Source organism: Palaemon carinicauda, chromosome 22 (genome assembly GCF_036898095.1).
Source record: "Palaemon carinicauda isolate YSFRI2023 chromosome 22, ASM3689809v2, whole genome shotgun sequence".
Lineage (NCBI taxonomy): Eukaryota > Metazoa > Arthropoda > Malacostraca > Decapoda > Palaemonidae > Palaemon > Palaemon carinicauda.
The window spans coordinates 1,446,220-1,469,969 of NC_090746.1; the positions used below are offsets into that span (position 1 = coordinate 1,446,220).

Consider the following 23,750-nt stretch of genomic DNA (forward strand, 5'->3'; position numbering starts at 1 on the left):
CCCCCACCTGGAACCCCTCATTGCTTGGGGGTCCTGAGGACTTGTTTCCGTGACCACGTCCTCCTCGGCCCCATGAGGGGTTTCCGGAGGAAGTTCTCCTTGGGCCTTTTCCTTTGTAAGGGCGAAAGGTGGTCGAGTGCCTCTCAAAGCCAGGGTTAAATGCTGGTGACTGGGATACCAGCTGTTGAGGGACCATCTGGAAGGTGGTCTGAGGCTGGGCTACCAGTTGAGGCACCATGGCCATGGTCACGGCCGGAAGTTGTGCAGGTCTGCGTGGTCTCCTTACCTTTTTGTTCTTAGGCTGGGGACCTCCGTCTGAGGAAAATTTCCTCTTTGAGGTTATGCCCCACTTTTGGAGAAGGTTCCTATTCTCCGTGGTTGCTCTAGCTATGACCTCTCGGACAATTTCCTGCAGGAAAAGGTCATTACCCCAGATGCATGATGAAATCAGCTTCCTGGGTTCGTGTTTCACTGTTGCCGAGGCAAACATGTGCTCTCTGCAGGTTTTCCTTGTCCTGATGAAATGTAAGTCCATCACAAGGGTTCCCATGTGAGACTTAGCCAGGAAAATATACATTTCTGGGGCGTTATGTAGGCCTGCGCACATTTCCAGGCAGTTCTGATGAGAAAGGGAGGCTGCAAGTCTCTCTTTCGTCTCCTGTTCCCTCCTCAGAAGATGGTCTGGCAATTTCAGAAGGTTCTCATTGAACTGTTGGCCTGCTATCTCTGGAACCAATTTCGAGACGGAGAATGTTAGGTTGACGTCTTTCCACTTCTCCTCGCAGGTAGGCATTGCTAGAGATAATGGTTTACATTCCTCTAGAGTTGGGCAGGGTTTGCCCTCTTCGACCTACTTAATGACAAAGTCTAGAGCTTTCTCCAAAAAGGGGAAAGAGATGGAGGAAGGAGCAATTAAGGTGGGATGCCTCTTGCTCAGACTTTGGAGTTGATGTATCCGGCTCCTTTTAAGGACTTTAAAAGGATGGCTTGCGCCTTGTCATGTTCAAAGACAATGACTTCCTTTGGTACCGTTTCCTCACGGGATGCAAGTTCATCCCACAGTCTGGGTAAGCTGAAAAGCTGGGCCAGAACTCAAGATCTTCAAACAGTTGGGCTTCCAACTTCTCCGAGACGAATAGTTTCCCATTCATTATGGGCACATGCTCAGCATACCAGGGGTTGGTTTCAGAGCAGTGAAGGAGATCCGATACTCTAAGGGGCTTCTGAGTGGAGCCCCTGGAAGGTCCAGGGCAGTCCTTTTCCTGTATTATTCTCTGATTTTGTTGGATCGACTGCTTCATCGTCTCCTGTTCCTTCTGGAACGCTTCCAACATCCGCTGGATCGACGTTAGGATCGTTTCACTCTTGTAGCTGTGTAGCTGGTTGAGGAGTTGGGGTTGAAGAGGTTGACGGCATAGGTTGGTATGCCGTCACGGTGAACTGAGGGGCCTCAGTTACCGTCGAAACTGATCCTTCTTCCTCCGTTCGTGGTTGTTCCACGTCTTCTTCAGGGCCTCCTTGCAGTAGGTCCTGTTCCGTCTCGGTGGACACTTCTGACATCCGTTCTTGGTGGATGTCCATGCCTTCTAGTGCCTTGTGTATGTCTGCATCGATCTTCAGCTGTACGAGAGGAGACTGGACCTGTTCCTGGGGCTCTACCATGTTTGCTAGAGCCTTGGGGAACAGAAGGCACCTTAGGAAGTCATTGGGTAGGTATGGTCCCGGAGAGTTCTTTTGGAACCTTCTTACCCACCTGCGAAGGGTCTCCCTCCCTATGTCCCTAGTCTCCAAGTTGACTAGGATGGCTTCTTCGAAGTCGTTGGTCAGCAGGGTTGAGCAGGTGGAGCAACCCTTTGGGTCCCAATTCTTTAGGGCTCCCGACACAATACACCAGCGGGCATGAGTCCGGCACATCGTGTGTCTACTAAAGTCCTTACCCTTGTGGTTGCAGACCAAGGCTGCACAATTCACCATCGGCTCCTCCTGTAAAGGAAATGGATACAATGAGTATGTGGTTTTTATATCATTGATATAAAAGCATACATTTTATTAACAATAGTAATCACTATTGTATATAATAGCTTAAGATAGTAAGTTGGAAAGGAAGTAGAAAAGACGCATATCTGTGTTTCCTCTCTCAGGCCATTGCTGAGACCTCCGTCAGTAATAATATTTGGATTCCCTGGTTGGGAGAATACAAGGTAGAAGAAACTCTGAACTAGAGTTAGGGTTAGTAAGTGTTCATACTAACATTATCCACCTGTAGTATATATTAATGCTGATCGGTGATTTTTTAGGGTCCCGATGATCGAAGAAACTATCTGGGTGTTGAGGGATTACTCAACCTCAACATAATATCGTGGTCCCAACAATAGACTGTGATAGGAAACACAGAGTATGTTAGAAAATGTGTGTAGCTCAACCGGCACACTGCCAGGGTTAGGTTAGTACCTGGCGGCACTAACTGATAGAGAGAGAGAAAGCATTAAGGAGTTTCCTATTATTATGGTTTAGCACAACAATTGGAAGTGCAGGAGTACTACCAGGCCGCCTACTGTCTCCTTGCCAGAATGAGAGTTCCAATGGAAGGGGTAAGAATCCATCTGATTCTGGCTTCCACCCATCCACAAAAGGCCTGCCACCGGCTATACCGGCGGCAATAATAATTGTGGATGGCAGACCAAGACAGGGCTGAGGACTTCTCAAAAGCATGTTAGGTGTTTCCCACCGGCAGCCGTCAGGGCCCGCTCAATCTTCCCCCCGGGGCATTCACTTCCGGTGAAGGAAGGACATAAGGGGGCAGTCAACCTGGCAAGCCGGGATGACTGTCAGAATACCGGTGAAAGAATGTTGCGACAGCTATGCCATCACTAAAGGACAGAAGGGGGAAGGGAAAAGGTCTTGTAGTTCACTGGGAACAGGGTGCCGGCAGGTATGCCGCCTACCTGCAACAGTGGACTGAGGAAGTCTGGCTTCCAGTGCTGACGTCGTCGGCGGCAGAGGAAACATGGTTCCTTTGCTGGCGACATTGTCGGCGGCAAGACAAGGGCACCCTGAGTTAATTACTATCTAACCCAAAGCCGGAGATGGCAAGAACTCTGTTCTACTCGATGGCAATGAAGAAAGACAGTGGTTGCCGCCTATAGCGGCGGCGGCACTCAGGGAGGGAGGAAGGGTTTAGCCTCTTTTTTTCTGAAAGAGAATGTATATCGAACCTTCTCCATAAATTCTAGAGGATGTAAGTCCTCATCCAAATTAATAAGGAACGATAGGGTGACGCTAAACATGGAGAATTACTTTACTAACGTATATATGAGCGAGGCTAGCCTACCTCTGGTAGGAACCACGGCCAAGGCTAGTACTGCTGGGGCTCCCGCCACATTCGAAAAGTAAAGTTACATTATAGGAAGAGGAATAATGATATATCTGTATGCACAATCTTCACATGTATAATTTGCCTAACTAGCTAATATTATAGCTAAATACCGGGAAATATCACCCTACTGACTAAATAAAATAAAATTATAAGGGGCGACAGTGGTCGTAAAATGGCCGCCTCCGGTTCGTGGCAACGCTCAACCAAGCACACTTAAATTATTAGAATCTAACTGTGAGAAGGGAGCCCAAAATTATAGACAGGAAAAATTTAATACTCAACTTTCCAGAGGATGAAAATGTTGGAGATTGCATGATTATTCTGAAAACTTGCAACAAAACACCGGGAAAACGTTGGGAGAACACCTAGCTTATAATGCTACAAGTAAAGGAATGGCGGCCGGTGGTAGTATGGATAGGAGGCCCACCGGGTACCTAGATCGGCACCCATTTCTTTCACCATTCTTCCCCATTATATCAAAGAGTTAAATCTATTCGGGGCAAAGATTGCTATGTGTCGTATCTAAAAAATACGTCTCCCGATATTATGCGATACCCTTGAAAAAGAAAGTTGAAAGACAAAAATTAATGGCAGTCCAAAATAGGTGAGGAGGAAGAGCGCTTACAACCGGTCTCCTTCCAAGCCAAAAGTAAAGAGGTCTAAATCACCAGTGTGAGTGGGAGATGTAGCAATCTACACCCCCTACCCCCGCTAACAAGCGGTATGGGTAGTTAACCCTCGCTAAATTTTAATTGCTCATCATTTCAGCTTCGCAGAAAGTAATGCTGTACCCCTAAATAAATAGCGTAGGTTTGTATTCTAGATACGAAACAAAGCCAGTTCATTAAAGGTTACTGGGACAGAGAGACGGAACGTTTACTCACTCCCGAGCCAAAATAAAACGTGATGGCTTTTCACCGGTGGGTGTGTGAGCATGGTGGATGGTCTACCCTTGCTAACCCTCCCACTAAATAGCGGTGGGCAGTTATATATAGCTAATAAGTCTTTTGGCTAGTTTTAGCTTTTGATGAAGTAATCTCCACTGAAAATATCAAAAAGGTTTGTACAGTATACCGTACCGGAACAAACAGCAACTTGAACGCTATGAGACTATGCCTGTACAGTACTTTCAAGCGGTTGAAAACAAAGTGGATTCTCAGTGTGCTGGTGAGTGGCCGAGGGCTTTCCTGTCGTTGCTAGTAACTACTGACACACATTAAAAGATTGAATAGGTGCCTTCAGCCTTGTTGAAAACACTCCTATTTAGGGTCGAGGGTTTATATTCATGTAGGAATAAACACTATCAAAATTTACTTACCTTAAAACAAGGATTCATATTATATATTGCACATACTGTACAGATAAGTAACTAAATCTGTAGTCAATACCTAAAATCTATCACCTATACTTTTATGATGTACCACACTAACCTGTTGACCAATTCAAATCTTCCAGAGTGGAGGAGAAAACAGCATTACTATGACTTTCTTTGACGTACTCAATATATAAAGTTGTCAAAGCTGCATGGCAACGGCTCCTTACACCTGCAAAATGACAAATTTAAAGTTATTTATACAACTTTGAGCTCTTTACAGTATTAGGGAATAGACTTTCAGCAAAACTGGAAGGCTAACCATAAGACTTTCAGCAATGTGTAACTACCCCAGTGCTAGATAGCGAGGGATAGGGGGTGGTACCAGCTACCTTGCTCACACACACACACCGGTGTTGGCATGTCACTTTTGATTGCAGGCAGGGATTGCAAGAGGATAGGTAATGGCAGGCCAAATTTGTACTGTATTAAAAGCTCAAGGTTTGTATCGTTAGGAAAAATACAAATCACTTTAAATTTATATTTGTTACGTCACTAAATACAAACCTTTTAACCCTTTCTTTCTATATTAGGGAAGACTCACCCATAAGGTGGGTGAGTCCTAATCAACTGGCTGGCTTTTGATCTGGGGTTTTTTACGAATAAGGAAGAACACCTTGATGCCTTGCTAAAACTTTGTGCAATAGCACTCTTTAGTGGCCCGAGCAATACATAAGGTTGTGTGATAGTAGCAATGTGACTAGTCTAAGTAAGAATTCTTAGAAATTGTAGGACTCTTTGAACCCACCATAGACGTTACCCAATCCCACCTCGCCAGGGGGTATGGGGATGCAACAAGTATGTATTTCCACCCAGGGTTACACAAGGGAAATGGTTATTACCTGCAGACAAAGGAGGCCAGCTTGCAGAGTACCGTAGGTGCTGGTCCCCAGGAAAGGGGAAGATGAAAGAAAGAAAGAGCCAGTCATTCTTATCATTTATGCCAGACATAATCCCAGGTAACCTCTGCCCTCTACCTAGGTAGTATGTTGATCAGGGCACCAGCCACCCATGAGATACTACTGCTAGAGAGTTATGGGGTACTCTGACTGGCCAGACAGTACTACAGTGGATCCTTCTCTCTGGTTACGGTTCTTTCCCTTTGCCTACACATGCACAGAATAGTCTGGTCTATTCTTTACAGATTCTCCTTTGTCCTCATATACCTGACAACACTGAGATTACCAAACAATTCTTCTTCACCCAAGGGTTAACTACTGCACTGTAATTATTCAGTGGCTACTTTCCTCTTGGTAAGGGTAGAAGAGACTCTTTAGCTATGGTAAGCAGTTCTTCTAGGAGGACACTCCAAAATCAAACCATTGTTCTCTAGTCTTTGGTAGTGCCATAGCCTCTGTACCATGGTCTTCCACTGTCTTGAGTTAGGGTTCTCTTGCTTGAGGGTACACTTGGGCACACTATTCTATACATTTTCACTTCTTGTTTTCTTAAAGTATTTATAGTTATTATAGGAAATATTTATTTTAATGTTGTTACTGTTCTTAAAATATTTTATTTTTCCTTGTTTTCTTTCCTCACTGGGCTATTTTCCATGTTGGGGCCCCTGGCCTTATAGTATTGTGCTTTTCCAACTAGAGCTGTAGCTTAGCAATTAATAATAAAAATAATAATAATCTGCTACTTTTCCATCAAGGAGCTTAAAGCATTTAAACATGGAGTTTTTATGATAAAACAAAGTTTTATGAATACTTACCTGGCAGTTATATATACATAGCTAATTATCTCTATTTCGGCAGAATTTTTCTAAAACTAGGCAACCGCCTTGTGGTGGTTGGGTGGTAACACCCGTTAAAGGGTGGTAGGAGGAATCATTCCCGTTTTCTGTTCTTCAGTTCATCTATGCCCGACCTGTCTCCTGAGGGGAGGTGGGTGGGCCTTCGAATGTATATATAACTGCCAGGTAAGTATTCATAAAACTTTGTTTTATCATAAAAACTCCATTTTTACGAATAGAACTTACCTGGCAGTTATATATACATAGCTGATTAACACACTTGGAGGAGGGTAATAGACAGTAACATCGTTGGGGAAACAACCAAAAAAGTTGTAGGATAAATAAACACCTTGATTCCTTACCTGCTAAGGTAGCTGACTTCAAAGGTTCCTGCCTCTTGAGTCGCTTTCCCTTAGGAGTGTCAGCCAGGATGTGACCTGCAGTGCTGAAAACACTCAATCGAGTCTGTCAACGGGGTGAGACCAACAATCTGACTAGACTTCAGGACTACCTATTGCCCAAAATAAAAAACCGCAACTTTACCAAACCAACCACCTAACATTTGCAAAGTAGATAAAAATGATCTAACTAGACTGAGGTGACTGTACACAAGTCGAAGTCCTCAGACAACCAATAAAAAATACACCAACCTATGCACAAGTAAACAAAACTAAGGTTGAGGGGAGGTAGTAACTCCTTTGCCTAATACAGAAGCCGTAGCTACGTATGGTCCCAAGGTACAACATTTCTCATAATCCACCCTCACCTCTCTGAGGTAATGAGAGGCGAACACAGAGTTGCTCCTCCAGAATGTCGCATCCATAATTTGACGGAGCGACATGTTCTTGCGGTAAGCAAGCGAGGTCGCAATGGCCCTCACTTCGTGGGCTTGCACTTTTAAAAGTCCGAAGTGTTCCTCCTCACACAAGAGATGCGCTTCTCTTATCACTTCCCTCAGGAAAAAGGATAAAGCGTTCTTGGAAAGGGGCTTTTGAGGATCTTTCACAGAACACCACAGGGAGCTAGAAGAGCCTCTCACACTTTTTGTGCGAGACAAGTAGGTCTTGAGGGCTCGTACTGGACAGAGCAGCCTCTCTTGCTCTTGACCCACTAGGTTGGTCAAGTTAGGAACCTCAAAGGTCCTCGGCCAGGGCTTAGAAGGGTTCTCGTTCTTAGCGAGAAAGTCTAATCTCAAGGCACAAACTGCCCCATTCAGATTGAAGCCTACCTGTTTTTCAATTGCATGGACTTCACTAACTCTTTTAGCTGTTGCTAAGGCCAAAAGAAAGAGGGTCTTCTTGGTAACCTCCCTAAGGGGAGCCTGTGAGATGGGCTCAAATCTCTTGGTGCACAGAAATTTAAGAACTACATCAAGGTTCCAAGAAGGGGGCTTTAACTGGGTCTGCTTGGTCGTCTCAAAAGACTTCAAGAGGTCATGTAAGTCCTTGTCGCGAGACAAGTCCAAGCCTCTATGCCGACAGACGGAAGAGAGCATACTTTTGTACCCTTTGATAGTGGACACAGCTAGCTTAGCGTCCTGTCTGAGGTACAACAAGAAATCCGCAATCTGGCTCACAGAGGTAGTGGATGAGGAAATCTTGTGCTTCCTACACCAAGCCCTAAAAGTCTCCCACTTGGACTGGTAGACCCTCTGCGAAGAGACCCTCCTCGCTCTGGCGATAGCTTTCGCAGCTTGCGCTGAAAAGCCTCTCGATCTGACGAGCTTCTCGATAGTCTGAAGGCAGTCAGATTGAGAGCGAGGGGGTTTTGATGATATCTCTCGAAGTGGGGTTGTCTGAGCAGATTTGGACTTGCAGGGAGGCTTCTTGGAAAGTCCATCAACAAGTCCACCACCTCCGTGAACCATTCCCTCATCGGCCAGAACGGAGCTATCAGGATCATCCGCCCCGAATCGAGGAGGGCGAATTTCCTGACTACCAGATTGATGATCTTGAACGGGGGAAAAGCATAAGTGTCCATCCCCGTCCAATCCATCAAAAAGGCATCTACTGCTATTGCCTCTCTGTCCGGAACTAGGGAGCAATAGATGGGGATCCTCTTGGATAAATTGGAGGCGAAAAGATCGATGAGGGGTCTCCCCCACAGCCTCCAGAGACTCTGACAGACCTGTTGGTTGAGGGTCCATTCTGTGGGAAGGACCTGCCCTTTCCTGCTGAGCATGTCCGCCCTCACATTCTTCTGTCCCTGAACAAACCTCGTCAGCAGGCTTATCCTGTTCTCCTTCGCCCAAAGAAGGAGCTCTCTTGCTGTCTCGAAGAGAGACAGAGAGTGAGTCCCTCCTTGCTTCCTGATGTAAGCAAGAGCTGTGGTGTTGTCTGAGTTGACCTCCACAATCTTCCCAGACACCAAGTCCTTGAAGGCCTTTAGCCCCAGAAAAATGGCCATCAGCTCCTTGTTGTTGATGTGCCATCCCAGCTGAATTCCTTCCCAATAGCCTGAGACCTCCTTGCTTTCTAGTGTTGCCCCCCAGCCTGACTCTGATGCGTCTGAAAACAACACTAGGTCTGGGTTCTTCTTGTGTAAGGAGATCCCTTCCCCTAACAAGGTTGGGTCCAGCCACCACTTCAGAAGAGTCTTGACTTCTATTGGAATGGGGAAGGAAAAGGAGTCTTCCTGCATCTTTCTGTTCCATGTCTTCGAAAGAAAGTGCTGAAGAGGCCTTAGGTGGAGTCTCCCCAGAGAGACAAACAGTTCGAGGGAGGACAGAGTCCCCAGCAAACTCATCCACTCCTTCGCTGTGCATCTCTTCTTGTCCAGGAAAGTTCTGACTTTTACGAGACACTTGGCCTGTCTTTCCTGAGAGGGAGAAGCCCGAAAAAGAACTGAATTCAGAACTATCCCCAAATAGAGAATAGTCTGATTCGGTCTGATCTGAGACTTCTCCCTGTTGATGACCAGGCCTAGATCCTGAGCCATCATAAAAGTCTTCCGTAAATCCTCCAGACATTTCTCCCTCGATCGTGAACGAATCAGCCAATCGTCCAGATAGAAGGATATCCTTATCCCTTCCTGATGCAGCCAACCTGACACATTCGCCATTACCCTGGTGAAGACTTGAGGAGCCGTGCTGAGACCGAAGCAAAGAGCTCTGAATTGGAAGCACTTGCCCTCCATTACAAACCTCAGGTACTTCCTCGAAGTCGGATGGATGGGGACATGGAAATATGCGTCCTGCAAGTCGAGGGACACCATCCAGTCCCCTGGACGTACTGACGCCAGCACCGACTGAGTCGTCTCCATGGAGAACTTCGTCTTCTCCACAAATACGTTGAGCGCGCTGACATCCAGGACGGGTCTCCATCCGCCCGAGTTCTTGGGGACCAGAAACAGGCGATTGTAAAAGCCTGGGGAGACTAGATCCCGAACCGGTTCTATCGCCCCCTTGTCTAGCATTTGGTTGACAAGGTCTACTAGAGCCTTCTGTTTCCCAGGATCTGAGTACCGGGCTACTAAGGCCAGCGGAGCATCTGCGAGAGGAGGTTTTTTCAGAAAGGGGATCTTGTATCCTTCCTTGATGACTGAGAGGGACCAGGTGTCCGCCCCTCTCCTCTTCCAGGACTGCCAAAAACCTGACAGTCTTGCGCCTACCGTCTGGAGGAGACGAACTTCATTTCCTGGAGCGAGGTCTGAAAGAACCCCTGGTAGATCTTGGTCCTGAATCTTGCCTTCTCCCTCTAAAATCTGATCTTGAAGTAGTCCTGCCCCGAAAGGGCTGCTGGAATCTCCTTTCCTCCCGTTTCAAAGAAGAAGGAGGGGCTGCAAAGGGCTTACGAGCAGAACGAGATAAAAGGTCTTGGGTGGCTTTTTGGGCCAGAGAACGCGTAATGTCATTAACCAGAGACTCGGGAAAAAGATGTTGAGAGAGGGGGGCGTAAAGAAGCTCAGACTTTTGAGCATTGGTAACAGACCTAGAAGCAAAAGAGCAAAGCAGAGCTCTCTTCTTTAGGACCCCAGCTGAGAACAGAGCAGCCAACTCATTCGCCCCATCTCTGAGGGCCTTATCCATACAGGACATAATGCTCGTAAGGTCCCTAGATCCATCCATCTGTTCAGTTTTCCTTGCGAGAGTCCCAAGCGACCAGTCTAGGAAACTAAAAACCTCAAAGGCTCTAAAAATACCTTTGACGAGATGATCCAGCTCCGACATTGACCACATGACCTTGGCTGAGTTGAGAGCATGCCTTCTAGCAGAGTCCACTAAACCAGAGAAGTCACCCTTGGAGGAGGAAGGCACTCCCAGACCCAAAGGTTCTCCAGTTGCATACCACATACCCGCTCTTGAAGCAAGACGAGCTGGTGGAAACGAGAAGGAAGTCTTAACTGTTTGTCTCCGCTCCATCATCCAGTCATCAATCTTCGTGAGAGCCTTCTTTGCGGAGATAGACAGCTTCATCTTGATGAAGGCCGACTGTTTCTTGGCCTTCTTTCTGTTAAATTGGGACTGAGGAGATTGAGGGGCAGCAGGTTGGAATTCCTCTCCAAAAAGTTCAAGAAGGGAGCGAGAGAGAACTTTGTAATCTCCCACAGCATCGGCAGGATTATCATCGTCATCAGAAACATCCTCGAGGGCCTGATCCACATCTGCAATATCCTTCGAAAGAGAAGAATCCTTAGAACCCGACAAGGGCAAATCAAAGGCATCATCCTGCAAAAGACGGGTTGCATCCTGGAGTCCCGCGCTAGAAGAATCCTTGGAACGAGAGGCAGTATCGTCCCGAAGAGGCAGGGTGGTATCGCCCTGGGACCGAGAACGAGAGGCAGAGTCGTTCTGTCGTCGAGAGCGAGAGGCGGTATCGTCATGGCGGCGAGAATGAGAGGCGGTATCGTCGTGGCGGCGAGAATGAGAAGCGGTATCGTCGTGGCGTCGTGAACGAGAGGCGGTATCGTCGTGGCGTCGAGAACTAGGGTCGGTATCGTCGTGGCGTCGTGAACGAGAGGAGGTATCGTCGTGGCGAAGCGAACGAGAGGAGGTATCGTCGTGGCGAAGCGAACGAGAGGAGGTATCGTCGTGTCGAAGCGAACGGGAGGCGGTATCGTTTTGGTATCGAGAACGAGAAGCAGCTTCGTTCGATAAGGTATCGTCCCGGTATCGAGAACGAGAAAACGTATCGCCCTGGTATCGCGAAGAAGTATCGCCTGGCGCAAGCACACATTCCTCATCCTGGCGTAGAGAGGGAGAAGTTCTCTTTAAAGAAGAACTCCGTTCTCTCTTAGAAGCAGACTTCTTAATCGGCAACGAGTCGTCTTTACGTCTGTCAGACTGGGCGTGAGGGCGGCTAAAGGCTTGTACTAAAGTCAAAAGTTGTTCCTGCATGACAGACATAAAGGATTTAGCAACATCAGCTGGGTCTTGCGGATCCGAAGGGGGGGGCTGACGAATAACACTCGTATCTTCGGCAGCAGGCTTCGTCCTTTTCACAGGCACGGAGTCGAAATCATCCTCCGACGGACAAGGTTCATAACTGCTAGAACCGGGAGAGAAAGAACGAGACCGTTCGTCGCGGTTCCATCTCCTCTTAGTAGGTCTTGAAGCTTCATACTTCCATTTACGTCTGGACGAATTCGGAGAAGAAAACAACACATCCGACTCGTCTTTCCCGTGACGGTCAAGAGCAGCCTGGGAATAGACAACAGGACTGTCTGAGGCGACGGCTGACCGAGGGTACGTACCTCTCACCCCCTTTCGGTCATCGACGTACCTTCTCCCTTGGTCCTGGGAGCTTGGTAGAGGTCTAGGCCTAGGGGTATGACAGATTCGGTCGGTCGCCACCTCCACTGCACTAACACAAGCACTTTCACTTTCCTTACCTTTAAAGGCCTCCAGCTGTTCTTTAATGGCCTTCAACTCGGCCGCCAGGCTAGCGTACCGAGGGTCATCCGTAGATACGGAACCTGTAGGAGGTGCAGGAGTTACTACCTCAAGGGAAGGATCAACTTCCAAAGAGGAATCAATAATAGGATCAATAGATAAATCTACGCTAAGTTCGTCTTCCTTACCACTAACAGACTTAGACTTAGACCTAGAAGCTCTCCTAACTCTATCGAGCTCTAGCTTACGCACATAGCGCTTCATAATTAACCAATCTTTCTCATCCAAAACCTTACATTCCCCGCACCTATTATCAAGGGCACAAACAAAACCCCTACAATGAGAACAAACAGTGTGAGGATCAACCGCCATTTTGGGTAGTCTCACCTTACATTCCTCATTCGCACAGATACGGTAATGACTCTTTTCACTCATAATGAAAAACAGCAAAAAAAAGGCTAAGAGAAAACAAAATACAACGATCGCCAAAACCCCAAATCAGAGTACTTCACCAAAAAAAGCAGACTGGTACACCGAGCAGGGAAATCGAAGAAAAAAACTCTTAATGACGGACCAACGTGTTATCGATCCGGCCGGCAGAGATGAACTGAAGAACAGAAAACGGGAATGATTCCTCCTACCACCCTTTAACGGGTGTTACCACCCAACCACCACAAGGCGGTTGCCTAGTTTTAGAAAAATTCTGCCGAAATAGAGATAATTAGCTATGTATATATAACTGCCAGGTAAGTTCTATTCGTAAAACACTTGTTGTGCAGCTACCACTGGACCGATGGAGAACGTTTCCATGTTCGTGTGGGTCACGTTTTGCAGGTAGTAGGCAGTGAAAGTTGTTTGACGCTTCAATACACCTGCTTGAAGGACCTGTGTCACAGAGTAGATATTCTTAAACGCAAGGCCGTACCAATGCTCCTACCATCCTGATCTCTAGGTCTCCTTGTCTGTGGAGAAGGATCAGGAATCAAGGCCTGGTCTATGGCCTTGCGAATCCAAGCTGAGATCATGTTCTTGGTGATCCTTTTCTTGACTTGCTACGTGCTGACGAAGAGTGTTCTCACTTGGGGGTGAGCTCTAGCAGTTCTTTTAAGGTAACACCTCAAGGCCATACTGGACAAAGTAGCAGTTAATCCAGGTCATCGGATACACTACAGAGACTCTCAATCCAGAAAGGCCCGAATCTAGGACCTGCTAGTCCAATTTTGAGTCTTGGTGATAAACTCGGGACAAAGCCGAGCATTTCTTCTCCCCATCCCCTTGGATGGGAGACGTTGTAAGAGAGACCATGAATTTCACTTACTTGCTTGGCCGAGGCCAAAGCGAGAAGAAAAAACTGTCATTAAGGTCAGGTGAAGATAAGAAGCCTGGCATAATGGTTTATAAGGAGCTCCTTTTACAGATCGAAGGACATGAACCACATTCCATGGAGGTGGTCTTACTTCTGACTGAGGACAGGTAAACTCGAAACTCCATATAAGGAGAGATAATTCCAATGATGAAGAAATATCGCTGTAACTCCTTTCAATCTGAAGGCGAGGCTCAAGGCTGAGCAATGATCTTTCATAACTGAAACTGAGAGGAGCTTTTCCTCCCGAAGATAAACAAGGAAATCAGCTATTGCTGGGATACTGTAGTGGCATCAAAAGGAGAGATACCCCTTCCACGACACCAACCACAGAAGACTATCCACTTTGCTTGGTACACAGCAGCTGAAGATTCCTGGAGGTATCTGGACATTTTCGTAATGTGTTACAAAAACCCTCTTTGCGTGATGAGATGCTGGGTAACCTCTACAGCTTTGTGGTAGCTGTTCACGTGTGGTTGGTTGAGTAGATTGTAACGTGGAGGGAGTTCTCCTGGGACTTCTGTCAGCAGCTGAAGAAGGTCCGGTAACCATTCCGCATAGTGACATAGTGGAGCTATGAGGGTCATTGCCAAGTTGGTGGACAATCTTGCCTTGTTGAGCACCCTTCTCATCAGGCAGAACGGGGGATAAGCGTAGATGTCGATGTTGTCCCACCGTTGTTGAAATACATTTTGCCAAAGAGCCTGGGGATCTAGCACCAGGGAACAGTAAAGTGGGAGCTTCTTGTTCAGTGACGTTGCAACCAGGTCCACTGTCGAGGAACCCCATAAAGTCAGGACTTTGTTGGCTAATAGATGATTCAAAGACCACTCGGAGCCTACTAACCGAGTTGCTCAGCTCAGGTTATCCGTAGACACATTCTTCATGCTTTGAATGAAGCAAGCTGAAAGAGACATCGCGTTGTCTTCTGCCCATCTTAGCATCTCCACTGCTAGATGGCAAAGGTGCTAAGAAAAGGTAGCGCCTTGCATTTTTACGAAAGCCACTACCGTGGTCTTGTCGCTCATCAACTCCAGAGAGTGACCCGCTATGATACCAGCCACCTGTTGAGATACTACTGCTAGGGTTCTTTGACAGGCCAGACAGTACGACATTGGATGCCCCTCTCTGGTTACGGCTCATTTTGTCGTTGCCTATACATATATCGAATAATCTGGCCTATTCTTTCCACATTCTCCTTTGTCCTCATATACCTGACTACATTTGAGATTACTAGACAATTCTTCTTGCTCAAGGATTTAACTACTGCATTGTAACGTCAAGTGGCTACTTTCCTCTTGGTAAGGGTAGAAAAGACTCTTTAGCTATGGTAAGCAGCCCTTCTAGGAGAAGGGCACTCCAAAATCAAACCATTGTTCTCTAGTCTTGAGTAGTGTCAAGCTTGTGTACCATGGCCTTCCACTGTCTTGGATTAGAGTTCTTTAGCTTGAGGGTACACTTCTCATTTTTTTACTTCCTCTTGTTTTTTAACTTTTTATACATTATACAGTATATGGAAGATCTAATTTAATGTTACTATTCTTGAAATATATTATTTTGATTGTTTATTACTTCTTTTGTAGTTTATCTATTTCCTCATTTCCTTTCCTCACTAGGCTAATTTTCCTTGTTGAAGCCCATGGGCAATAGCACCTTGCTTTTCCAACTAGGGTTATAGCTTAGCTTGTAATAAGAATAATAATTGTTGCAGGGCTAAGAAGGCTTCCCTCATCTCCAGATGGTTCATGTGCTGGGATCTTTTGGACTTGGACCAGAGCCTGGAGGCTGCATGATACTTTAGATGGGGCCCCCACCCTTCTGATGCATCTGAAAAGTGCATCAATTCCAGGGGAGGAGAGAGGTCGCCTCCTCAGCGCAGGTTCTCATCTGACACCCATCATCTAAAGTACATCCTCTGCTCAGGTCCCATGGGGACCAACGAGACCTGTGAATCCTTATGCTGACCCCAACTGGACTTCAGAAGCCACTGAAGGAATCGAATTCGTAACCGAACGTTGAGTACAATACGTTCCAGGGACCATATGTGACCTTGAGACGTAACCCTTGTTGTGTCTTGGAGAGCGCCCTTCTCCAACATGGTCTGGACTTCGGCCCTGAGGGCCAGCTCCTTCACAGAACTCGACGGAGCTAAACGTTTAGTCAATGGAGGGAGAGATTGCGTGATCAGTACGCGATAAATTGACCAAATCACCGAAACAGTCAAGGCCTCGGCCTTGTGCTGCTGCAGCCACCTGTGCCACTGGTGTTGCAGGCATCCCCCTACTGGTGGACAAGTGGGAGGATTGCCTTCCTTAGCGGGAGTGGCTTTGACTGTTACCTCTTCCTGCCTTACCTCCTTTGGAGTTCCTGCTTCCCTTCGGCTGGTCTCGGGCAGGAAAGGGCTTCTTGGATGACGTCTTGGGATTGATTGATTTGAAGTTCTTTTGCATCCTGTGACGTCTTGGGAGCACCTGAACTCCTGCTGTTCCCCTGCGGTCTAAATAGTTGAGGTTTCCTAAGTGGAGGAGCCATTCCGTAGAATCTCAGGGTCATCACCCTCTGAAGGAGAGTCCTGACTTGACTTCCTCCAGCACTCTGGTACCCTCTCAATGTCTTGTGTTAAAATGTTGAGTTCCGTAATCTTGCCACTTCCGTCCTAAGAGCTTGCCAGTAGAACCTATCTATTATCGATTCTGGTCTCCTCAGGATGAAGTTTGCCCACAAGTTGACCCCTTGGTGAGCAAGGAACTCATCGGTCCTGGTTCCCGATAATAAAAAGGTCGACATAGACTTCCTGGTCTGTTCCTGCGACCAGTCCTCCATCCTGATCAGGTGGCCCACTGACCCTAGCAACAGATCCGGCCACAAAGTAGCCTTCATGGCAAACTTCGTGAGCTCCATATTTAGGGCATAGTTAGCCAAGAACGTGACAGGAAGTCCAGCGAATTTCTGGCACGGTACATTCTTAGTCAGCATTATGATGGCCGGATCCAGAGATCAATCTGACAGTTTCTCCTCAGTTACCTCATAATACCTCCTCTGCTGCACAAAGGGGGGAGGAAGGAGCTTTGATGAGTCGTTGGCACGAAGAGAGTACGAAGCCTCGGCAATCTGGGAGAAGGCCTTCTTCCTGGCACCCTTCAGCCCCCTCGACCAGGGCAATGCTGCGCTGATCTTGGAGGGTCTCTGAGTGCCTTACAGATGGTCCATCACTGTATCCTTCCCTTCTGGTGGTGCTGTTGAAGGGCCGTCCTGGCCATTGATAGCCCTCGTGCAAGCCAGGACCTTCCAGAATGCGTGGTCAGTTTCTCTCTGCTCAGCGTCAGAAACCCTTGGACTCGCTGACCTGGGAAGAGTGTCGTCCTGCTCAAAATCTTGGACCTCGTCCTTCCACAAGTTCTCACCCATAGGAGCCCGGAATGGGTCATTGTCATCTTTGTAGTGCCTGGAGGAGTCCCTTGATATTGCAGGGCACTCCTTTAGCGTCGCCATTGTCACAGAGGCTGAGGAGCTCTGCACCTTCCCCTGCACCTGGGACGACGTCCTTGCAGAGCAGTTTTTCGGCACCATCTTAAAATCCTTTCTCTCCCTAGGATGAGAAGGAACTCTGCCAGCAGGGAACATCGTGTATCCTCCCTACGTCTAGTGGAGTTGGATGCATCCTTGGGTGGGTAGGCATGCGAAGGCTGCTGTGCTACTACTGATGAAGCACGCTGGCTGGATGTGCCGACCGGGATGAGAGATAATCGGTAGGTCTTGGTCAAAAAGATCTCCATCTCAAACCCCTGCTTGTACAGGGATGAAGAGTATCTCCTGGAGGAAGAGTACGCTGGCTGTCTTCTCTTTTTCGACAGCATCATTAAGGTCATCTCCAGCTGAGAGATTCCTGCTGCAGCATCACCTTAAGAGAGAATTGGCAAGACCATCATTGGGGGCTGAAGTTCCTGAGGTAGGGCCGGAACAGAACTCCTGCGCCTCGGGTCTGAAGATGAAGAGAGCTTCTAGGAACCAGAAGTGTCTAGTGCGATCAGAGGTCGAAGCTGCTGGTAAATGTTTACCTGTGAGAGTCTGAGCAGGCCCGATAAACACCAGACAAATTCCTCTCACCAACTCAGTAAACCAGGGTACATCTTTACTGAACGCCATGAAGGAGGATGGAGGTTCCCTGAGATGTCCACGAGCCGGAGACCGCCTAAGACATGTCTGCGGTCTAATCATCTGTGGAGGAGAATGTGCTCGCTTCCCTGCCTGTATGGGTACTGGCATGTTGTCATGCTCCATCTTGATAGAACGAGTCGGAGAACGTGTACATTCTGCTATCGTGGATGAAGCCCTTGGTGATCGCTTGACTAGATCGCGACCTGCTGCATTCATTGCTGCCATGAGGTCGCATGCTGCTGTAAAATTACGAAATGATGTGATCTCGTGAGAGGAGTGGGTTCGCAAGCGGAGGTCAAACCATGAACGGGAGAGACGAAGCGATAGTGAGTGGAAGGGCGATCACGAGCTGGCGGGTGATCACAAACTGGAGCGTCGCTGCATGTTGGAGTGCAGACGCGAGCCGGAACCTAGTTATGCGCTAGAACTCGTTGACAAGTTGGATCCTCTTCACAAGCTGGAGCCAGGTCAGGCGCTGGGAACTTGCAGAAATCTGGACTGCTGTGGAGTCTAGCCGAATCTGCTGCCTGCTGCCTAAGTGATCGCTCGGGATGGAGATAGTTGATCTGGAAGTTCCTGCTCTCGGCACTGCAAGATGGGGGAGACAAGAGCTGGTATAAGTTGGCAAGGTGCCTCTGGTCGCTAGCACGCTCGTTATAATACAAGTAATGGTTTGTGTGAAAAAACTTGATTAAATTTTTTTTTTTTATTTAAAGAGCCTCGAGCCCCCATAAAAAAGTTCCAAGGAATGATATACAGTATGTTTTTCTTTATAGGTATTTGAAAGCAATCCCTACATCCAGTGGGGTTTTAGATTTAGAAAGACTGAGAATCCTGACAATGTCAGAGAGACGTTGATTGTTCACTCAGTGGAGGCACTTAGTTTTATCTGCTGATGTAAACAAATAACTCACTCGTCTTCTAGACTGCAGTTGTTGTGACATATTTGTAATGTTATTTCTATTGTGTGATCAGTCTTATCACTGACAGTTGTCTTCCCATCAAGTTGTAATTGCCTCTTTTATTTGACACTGAATTTTCCATGGGTAGCGATGCATGCACGTCTCCACAAGGTGAGCCAAGATATTATAAACTGTGTGATTATTAAGATTTAGGAAGACAAAGAATAAATGCCATCAAGAAAATCAACTGTTATTCATAGATCGGGAATATCCCATATACTTACAGTACTTCAGGGAGAAACTGGAGAAGGCTTTCATATAAAAGCAGAGAAGTAACTGATCCAGAGAAAATCAAAGTGTTAATATCTCAGGGTGGGGGTTTTTTAGAAAAAGGGATCTGTAATAAAAGAAAAAAAAGAAAAGTATTATGAAGACTAAGTACTTTGGTGAATAGTCATAAGGTTATATTCGAATGCCTGATTCTACCCTTAGAAGTTGGCAGCAGGGGATATTCATTAGCAAAGGTTCTAAGATATGTCTTAATATGCTACTTTTTTGTTTAATTTGTCTTGTGATTATTCCCAATCTATTTATTGGATACATACTGAGGGGATTGAGTAATTGTGTTGGTAAGGGAGTGCCCAAAGTGTGGCCGGTTAGTTTTTTAGTAAAATATGACAAATTCGTAGATAATTTGTATTTTTCCTAACTATACAAACCTTAGCTATTTAACAGGGGTTATTACTTTCGGCGTAGCTGAAATGACGAGTCATTAGAATTCTAACGAGGGTTTACTAACCCCCCGCTAGTTAGCAGGGGGTAGGGAGGGTAGCTTGCTACACCCCCTCACACACACCTGTGCTTGAGCTCACTTTGCTTAGAGGTAGGACTTCAAGGGGGATAGGGCTGGTGGGCAAGTTTGATTAAATAGCTAAGGTTTGTATAGTTAGGAGATATACAAATTATCTACGAATTTGTCATTTGTTCCGTAACTGACATACAAACCACGCTATTTAATAGGGGTGACTCACCCATTAGGAAGGGTGGAAAGTCCTGGCCAGTACTGGCTTTTGGCTTTGCCCGGGGACTCAATATTTGAGTGTGTCAGCACTCAACAATAAGGAGTCCCTGCACCTCGCTAGAACCTTGCTACGCAAGGACTGCGGCCTACGCAAGCTGTGTGTGAAGGTATAATAGTGTGACTCGTCCTAGGAAGTTGACCTGTAGTCCTTTAGATGGAAACTTTAGGCTAGGACTCTCCCAATACCACCTCGTCAGGGTATGGGGACGTGACAGTAATAGCTTAATACTAGGAACACAAGGAAACATGGTTTACCCGCAGTGGTTTGAGGTCAGCTGTGCAGAGAACCCAGGATGCTGCTTTCCCCAAGAGAGGGGAAGATGAAGAAAAGAATAAGGGCCAGACAAACCTTTTCATTCATGCAGACTAAGACTGGGTAACAATGCCCTCAACCTTCTGCAACTTGTCCACTAAGGAGCCTGAGGTTTTAAACCAGCTGTTGTGCAGCCACCACAGGGCCGATAGAAAACGTATCGAGCCTCCTGTGGGTCACGTCTTGCAGGTAGTGGGCTGTGAAGGTCGTCTGACGCTTCCACAGCCCAGCTTGAAGAACCTGTGCCACTGAGAAATTTCTCTTGAAGGCCAGGGACGTAGCTACGCCCCTGACATCATGTGCTCTAAGGCGACGTGACAGAGGAGGGTCTGGATTCACCCTACGAATCCATGCCGAGATGGTGTTCTTGGTGACCCTCCTCTTAGTCCTCCCAGTGTTCACAAACAATGCCTGCACCTGGGAACGGACTGCAGCCGTTCTTTTGAGATATAGCCTCAGACTCCTTACTGGGCACAGTAGGAGATGGTCTGGGTCATCTGTTACAGAATGAAGACTCGAAATCTGGAAGGACTCAAACCGAAGGTTTGGAACCCCCGGATTTTGAGTCTTAGCAATAAACTCATGGATGAATTTGAACGTTACCTCCCCCCATCCCCTTGAATGGGCGATGTCATATGAGAGACCATGAAGTTCACTGACTCCCTTGGCTGAGGCCAAAGCTAGTAGGAACACCATCTTCCAAATTAGGTGGCGATCTGGAGCCTGGCGTAATGGTTCGAAGGGAGGTCTCTTAAGAGACCTGAGAACTCGAACCACGTTCCATGAAGGAGGTCTCACTTCCGACTGAGGGCAGGTAAGTACATAACTTTGTATGAGTAGGGAAAGTTCCAGCGAGGAATAAATGTCAATTCCTTTGAGCCTGAAGGCTATACTTAAGGCTGAGCGATAGCCTTTCACCGCCGAGACTGAAAGGCACATTTCTTCCCGGAAATACACGAGGAACTCCGCTATTGCTGGAATAGTGGCATCGAGTGGAGAGGTACCCCTTCCACGATACCAACCACAGAAGACTTTCCACTTTGCCTGGTAGACAGATGCGGATGACTTTCGCAGATGTCCAGACATCCTAATCGCAACTTGTTGCGAAAATCCTCTCTCAGCGAGGAGATGCTGGATAGTCTCCAGGCGTGAAGTCGTAGCAAAGCTACGGCTTTGTGGAAGATGTTGGCATGTGGTTGTCTGAGTAGCTCGTGTCGCGGAAGGAGTTCTCTCGTAAGTTCCATTAGGAGTTGCAGAAGGTCCGGAAACCATTCCGCGTGATGCCATAGCGGAGCTATGAGGGTCATTGAAAGATTGGCCAATATTTTGGTCTTGTTGAGCACCCTCCTCATCAGACAGAACGGGGGAAAGGCGTACACGTCGATGCTGTCCCACCGTTGTTGGAAGGCATCTTGCCAGAGTGCCTTGGGATCCGGGACTGGGGAGCAGTACAGCGGAAGCTTGAAGTTCACTCGGTACTCACTATCTGAGACGCTCTGCTCAGATTGTCGGCAAGCACACTCCTCTTGCCTGGAATGAAACGTGCTGATAGTGGAATCGAGTGGACTTCGGTCCATCTCAGTATCTCTACTGCGAGATGGGATAGCTGCTTCGAAAAGGTACCTCCTTGCTTGTTGATGTAAACCACTACTGTGGTGTTGTCGCTCATCCCCACCACAGAGTGACCCGCCAGGTATTGTTGGAACTGTTGAAGGGCCAGGAAGACGGCCTTCATCTCTAGAAGATTTATATGGAGGCACTGAGGCCTGAGGTCCTGTGGTGTACAACGTGGGCCCCCCACCCTTTCCTTGAGGCGTCCGAAAACAGCATCAAATCCGGGGGGGAGGACGAGAAGATCCACTCCTCTTCGTAGGTTATCGTCTGTCACCCACCACTGGAGGTCTGTCCGTTCAGCAGGTCCCATAGAGATCATGACGTCCGGGGAATCGTAACCTTGATTCCACCGGGACTTGAGTCACCACTGGAGGGATCTCATCCTGAGGCGACCGTTGGGAGCTAGACGAGCCAAAAATGAGAGGTGACCAAGGAGACATAACCACAATTAGGCTGGAAGTTCTTCTCGTCTGAGGAAGGGGCTTGCGACCCTCCTCAGTCTTGCTATCCTGTCGTCTGATGGGAAGGCTTTGTGGAGATTGGTGTCTATGATCATGCCTAGGTATACCAGTCTGAGTGGGAAGCAGAGAGGACTTCTCGAGATTTACCATGATCCCCAGATCCTGGCAAAGTCCCAGAAGTTTGTCTCGGTGTTGAAGAAGGGATGACTCCGAGTCTCCTAGGATCAGCCAGTCGTCCAGATAACAGAGGAGACGGATGCCGATCCTGTGTGCCCACGACGATATTAGGGTGAACACTCTGGTGAAAACCTATGGTGCTGTGGAGAGACCGAAACACAGCACCTTGAACTGGTAAACCATGTTGTCTAGGCTGAATCTTAAGTACTTCCTTGAAGACGGATGGACTGGGATCTGGAAGTACGCGTCCTTCAGATCCAGTGTACACATGAAGTCTTGCGGTCTCACTGCAAGTCTGACCGTGTCTGCGGTCTCCATGCTGAACGGAGTTTGCTTGACAAACTTGTTCAAAGCCGAGAGGTCGATGACTGGTCTCCAGCCTCCAGACGCCTTCTTTACAAGAAAGAGTCGACTGAAGAAGCCTGGAGACCCATCAAAGACCTCTTGGAGAACGCCCTTCTTCAACATGGTCTGGACTTCTGCCCGAAGGGCTTGCCCCCTTGCTGATTACATAGCAAGGGAGCTTAACGTCACTGGATTCGTCGTCAGGGGAGGTAGAGATGTTGTGAACGGGACGCGATATCCCTGACTGATTACGGAAATCGTCCAGGAATCGGCCCCGAGTTGCTGCCACCTGTCTGCGCAACTTTGTAGGCATCCCCCTCACTGGTGGACATGCAGGGGGACTGCCAATCCTAGCGCTTGCGGCCTCGGCCGCTCCCTCTAGGATTCTTCCCTCCCCTGGAGGACTTCTTGCCTTTCTTGTCCTTGACAGGAAAGGGCTTAGACACCACTGTCTTCGCTGCCGCTGCCGGTTTCGTGGTCTTGGTAGGGCGTGGCTGCTGGGGTGCTTGAGGTTCATAGGGCTTAGATGTCAAAGCCCTATGTAGGAAGGAGTCTTGGTGGGACTTCCTCCACCTTTCAGCGGCCTGCTCCACGTCCCTAGGCTCAAACAGGTTCGTTCCCATCACGGAAGAATGTCTGAGCCTGCTGATCTCGGTGTTGGGGACCTTTTGATGGAACCTCTCAGACACCGCATCCCGACGTTTCAAGATGGTGTTAGCCCACAAGTTCGAGACTTGGTGGGCTAGAAACTAGATAGTGCAAGTGCCTGAGAGTAAGAAGGTCTCCATAGCTTTCCTGGTACGTTCTTTGGATAAATCCTCCGAACGTATCAGGTACCTCAGGTCCCTAGCCAGATATCCAGCCACGAAGTGGCCTGCATGGCACACTTCGCCACCTTCTCCTGGCTAAGGATCTCAGTCGCCGAGAATGAGACCTGCCGGTTGGAGAGTCTCTCAAGAGGGACTCCCCTGGTAAGCTCTTCCAAGGAATGGTGAAGGGGAAGAGCCAAACAAGGCTCCTCTA

The 23,750-nt window shown here is 47.8% G+C and overlaps 1 protein-coding gene across 2 annotated transcripts in view; it reads right to left on the reverse strand.

Annotated features, from left to right (window-relative positions):
• Positions 1–23,750, reverse strand: part of LOC137616267 (COMM domain-containing protein 3) — a 173,774-nt gene that overhangs the window by 70,313 nt on the left and 79,711 nt on the right. Inside the window, exon 2 of one of the 2 annotated variants that reach the window (XM_068345887.1) lies at positions 4,807–4,920. The exons of the other annotated variant lie outside the window; for it this stretch is intronic. Within the exon in view, the coding sequence (XP_068201988.1) occupies positions 4,807–4,920 (114 nt within the window). The remainder of the gene's footprint in view (positions 1–4,806; positions 4,921–23,750) is intronic. 2 annotated transcript variants of the gene reach the window in all.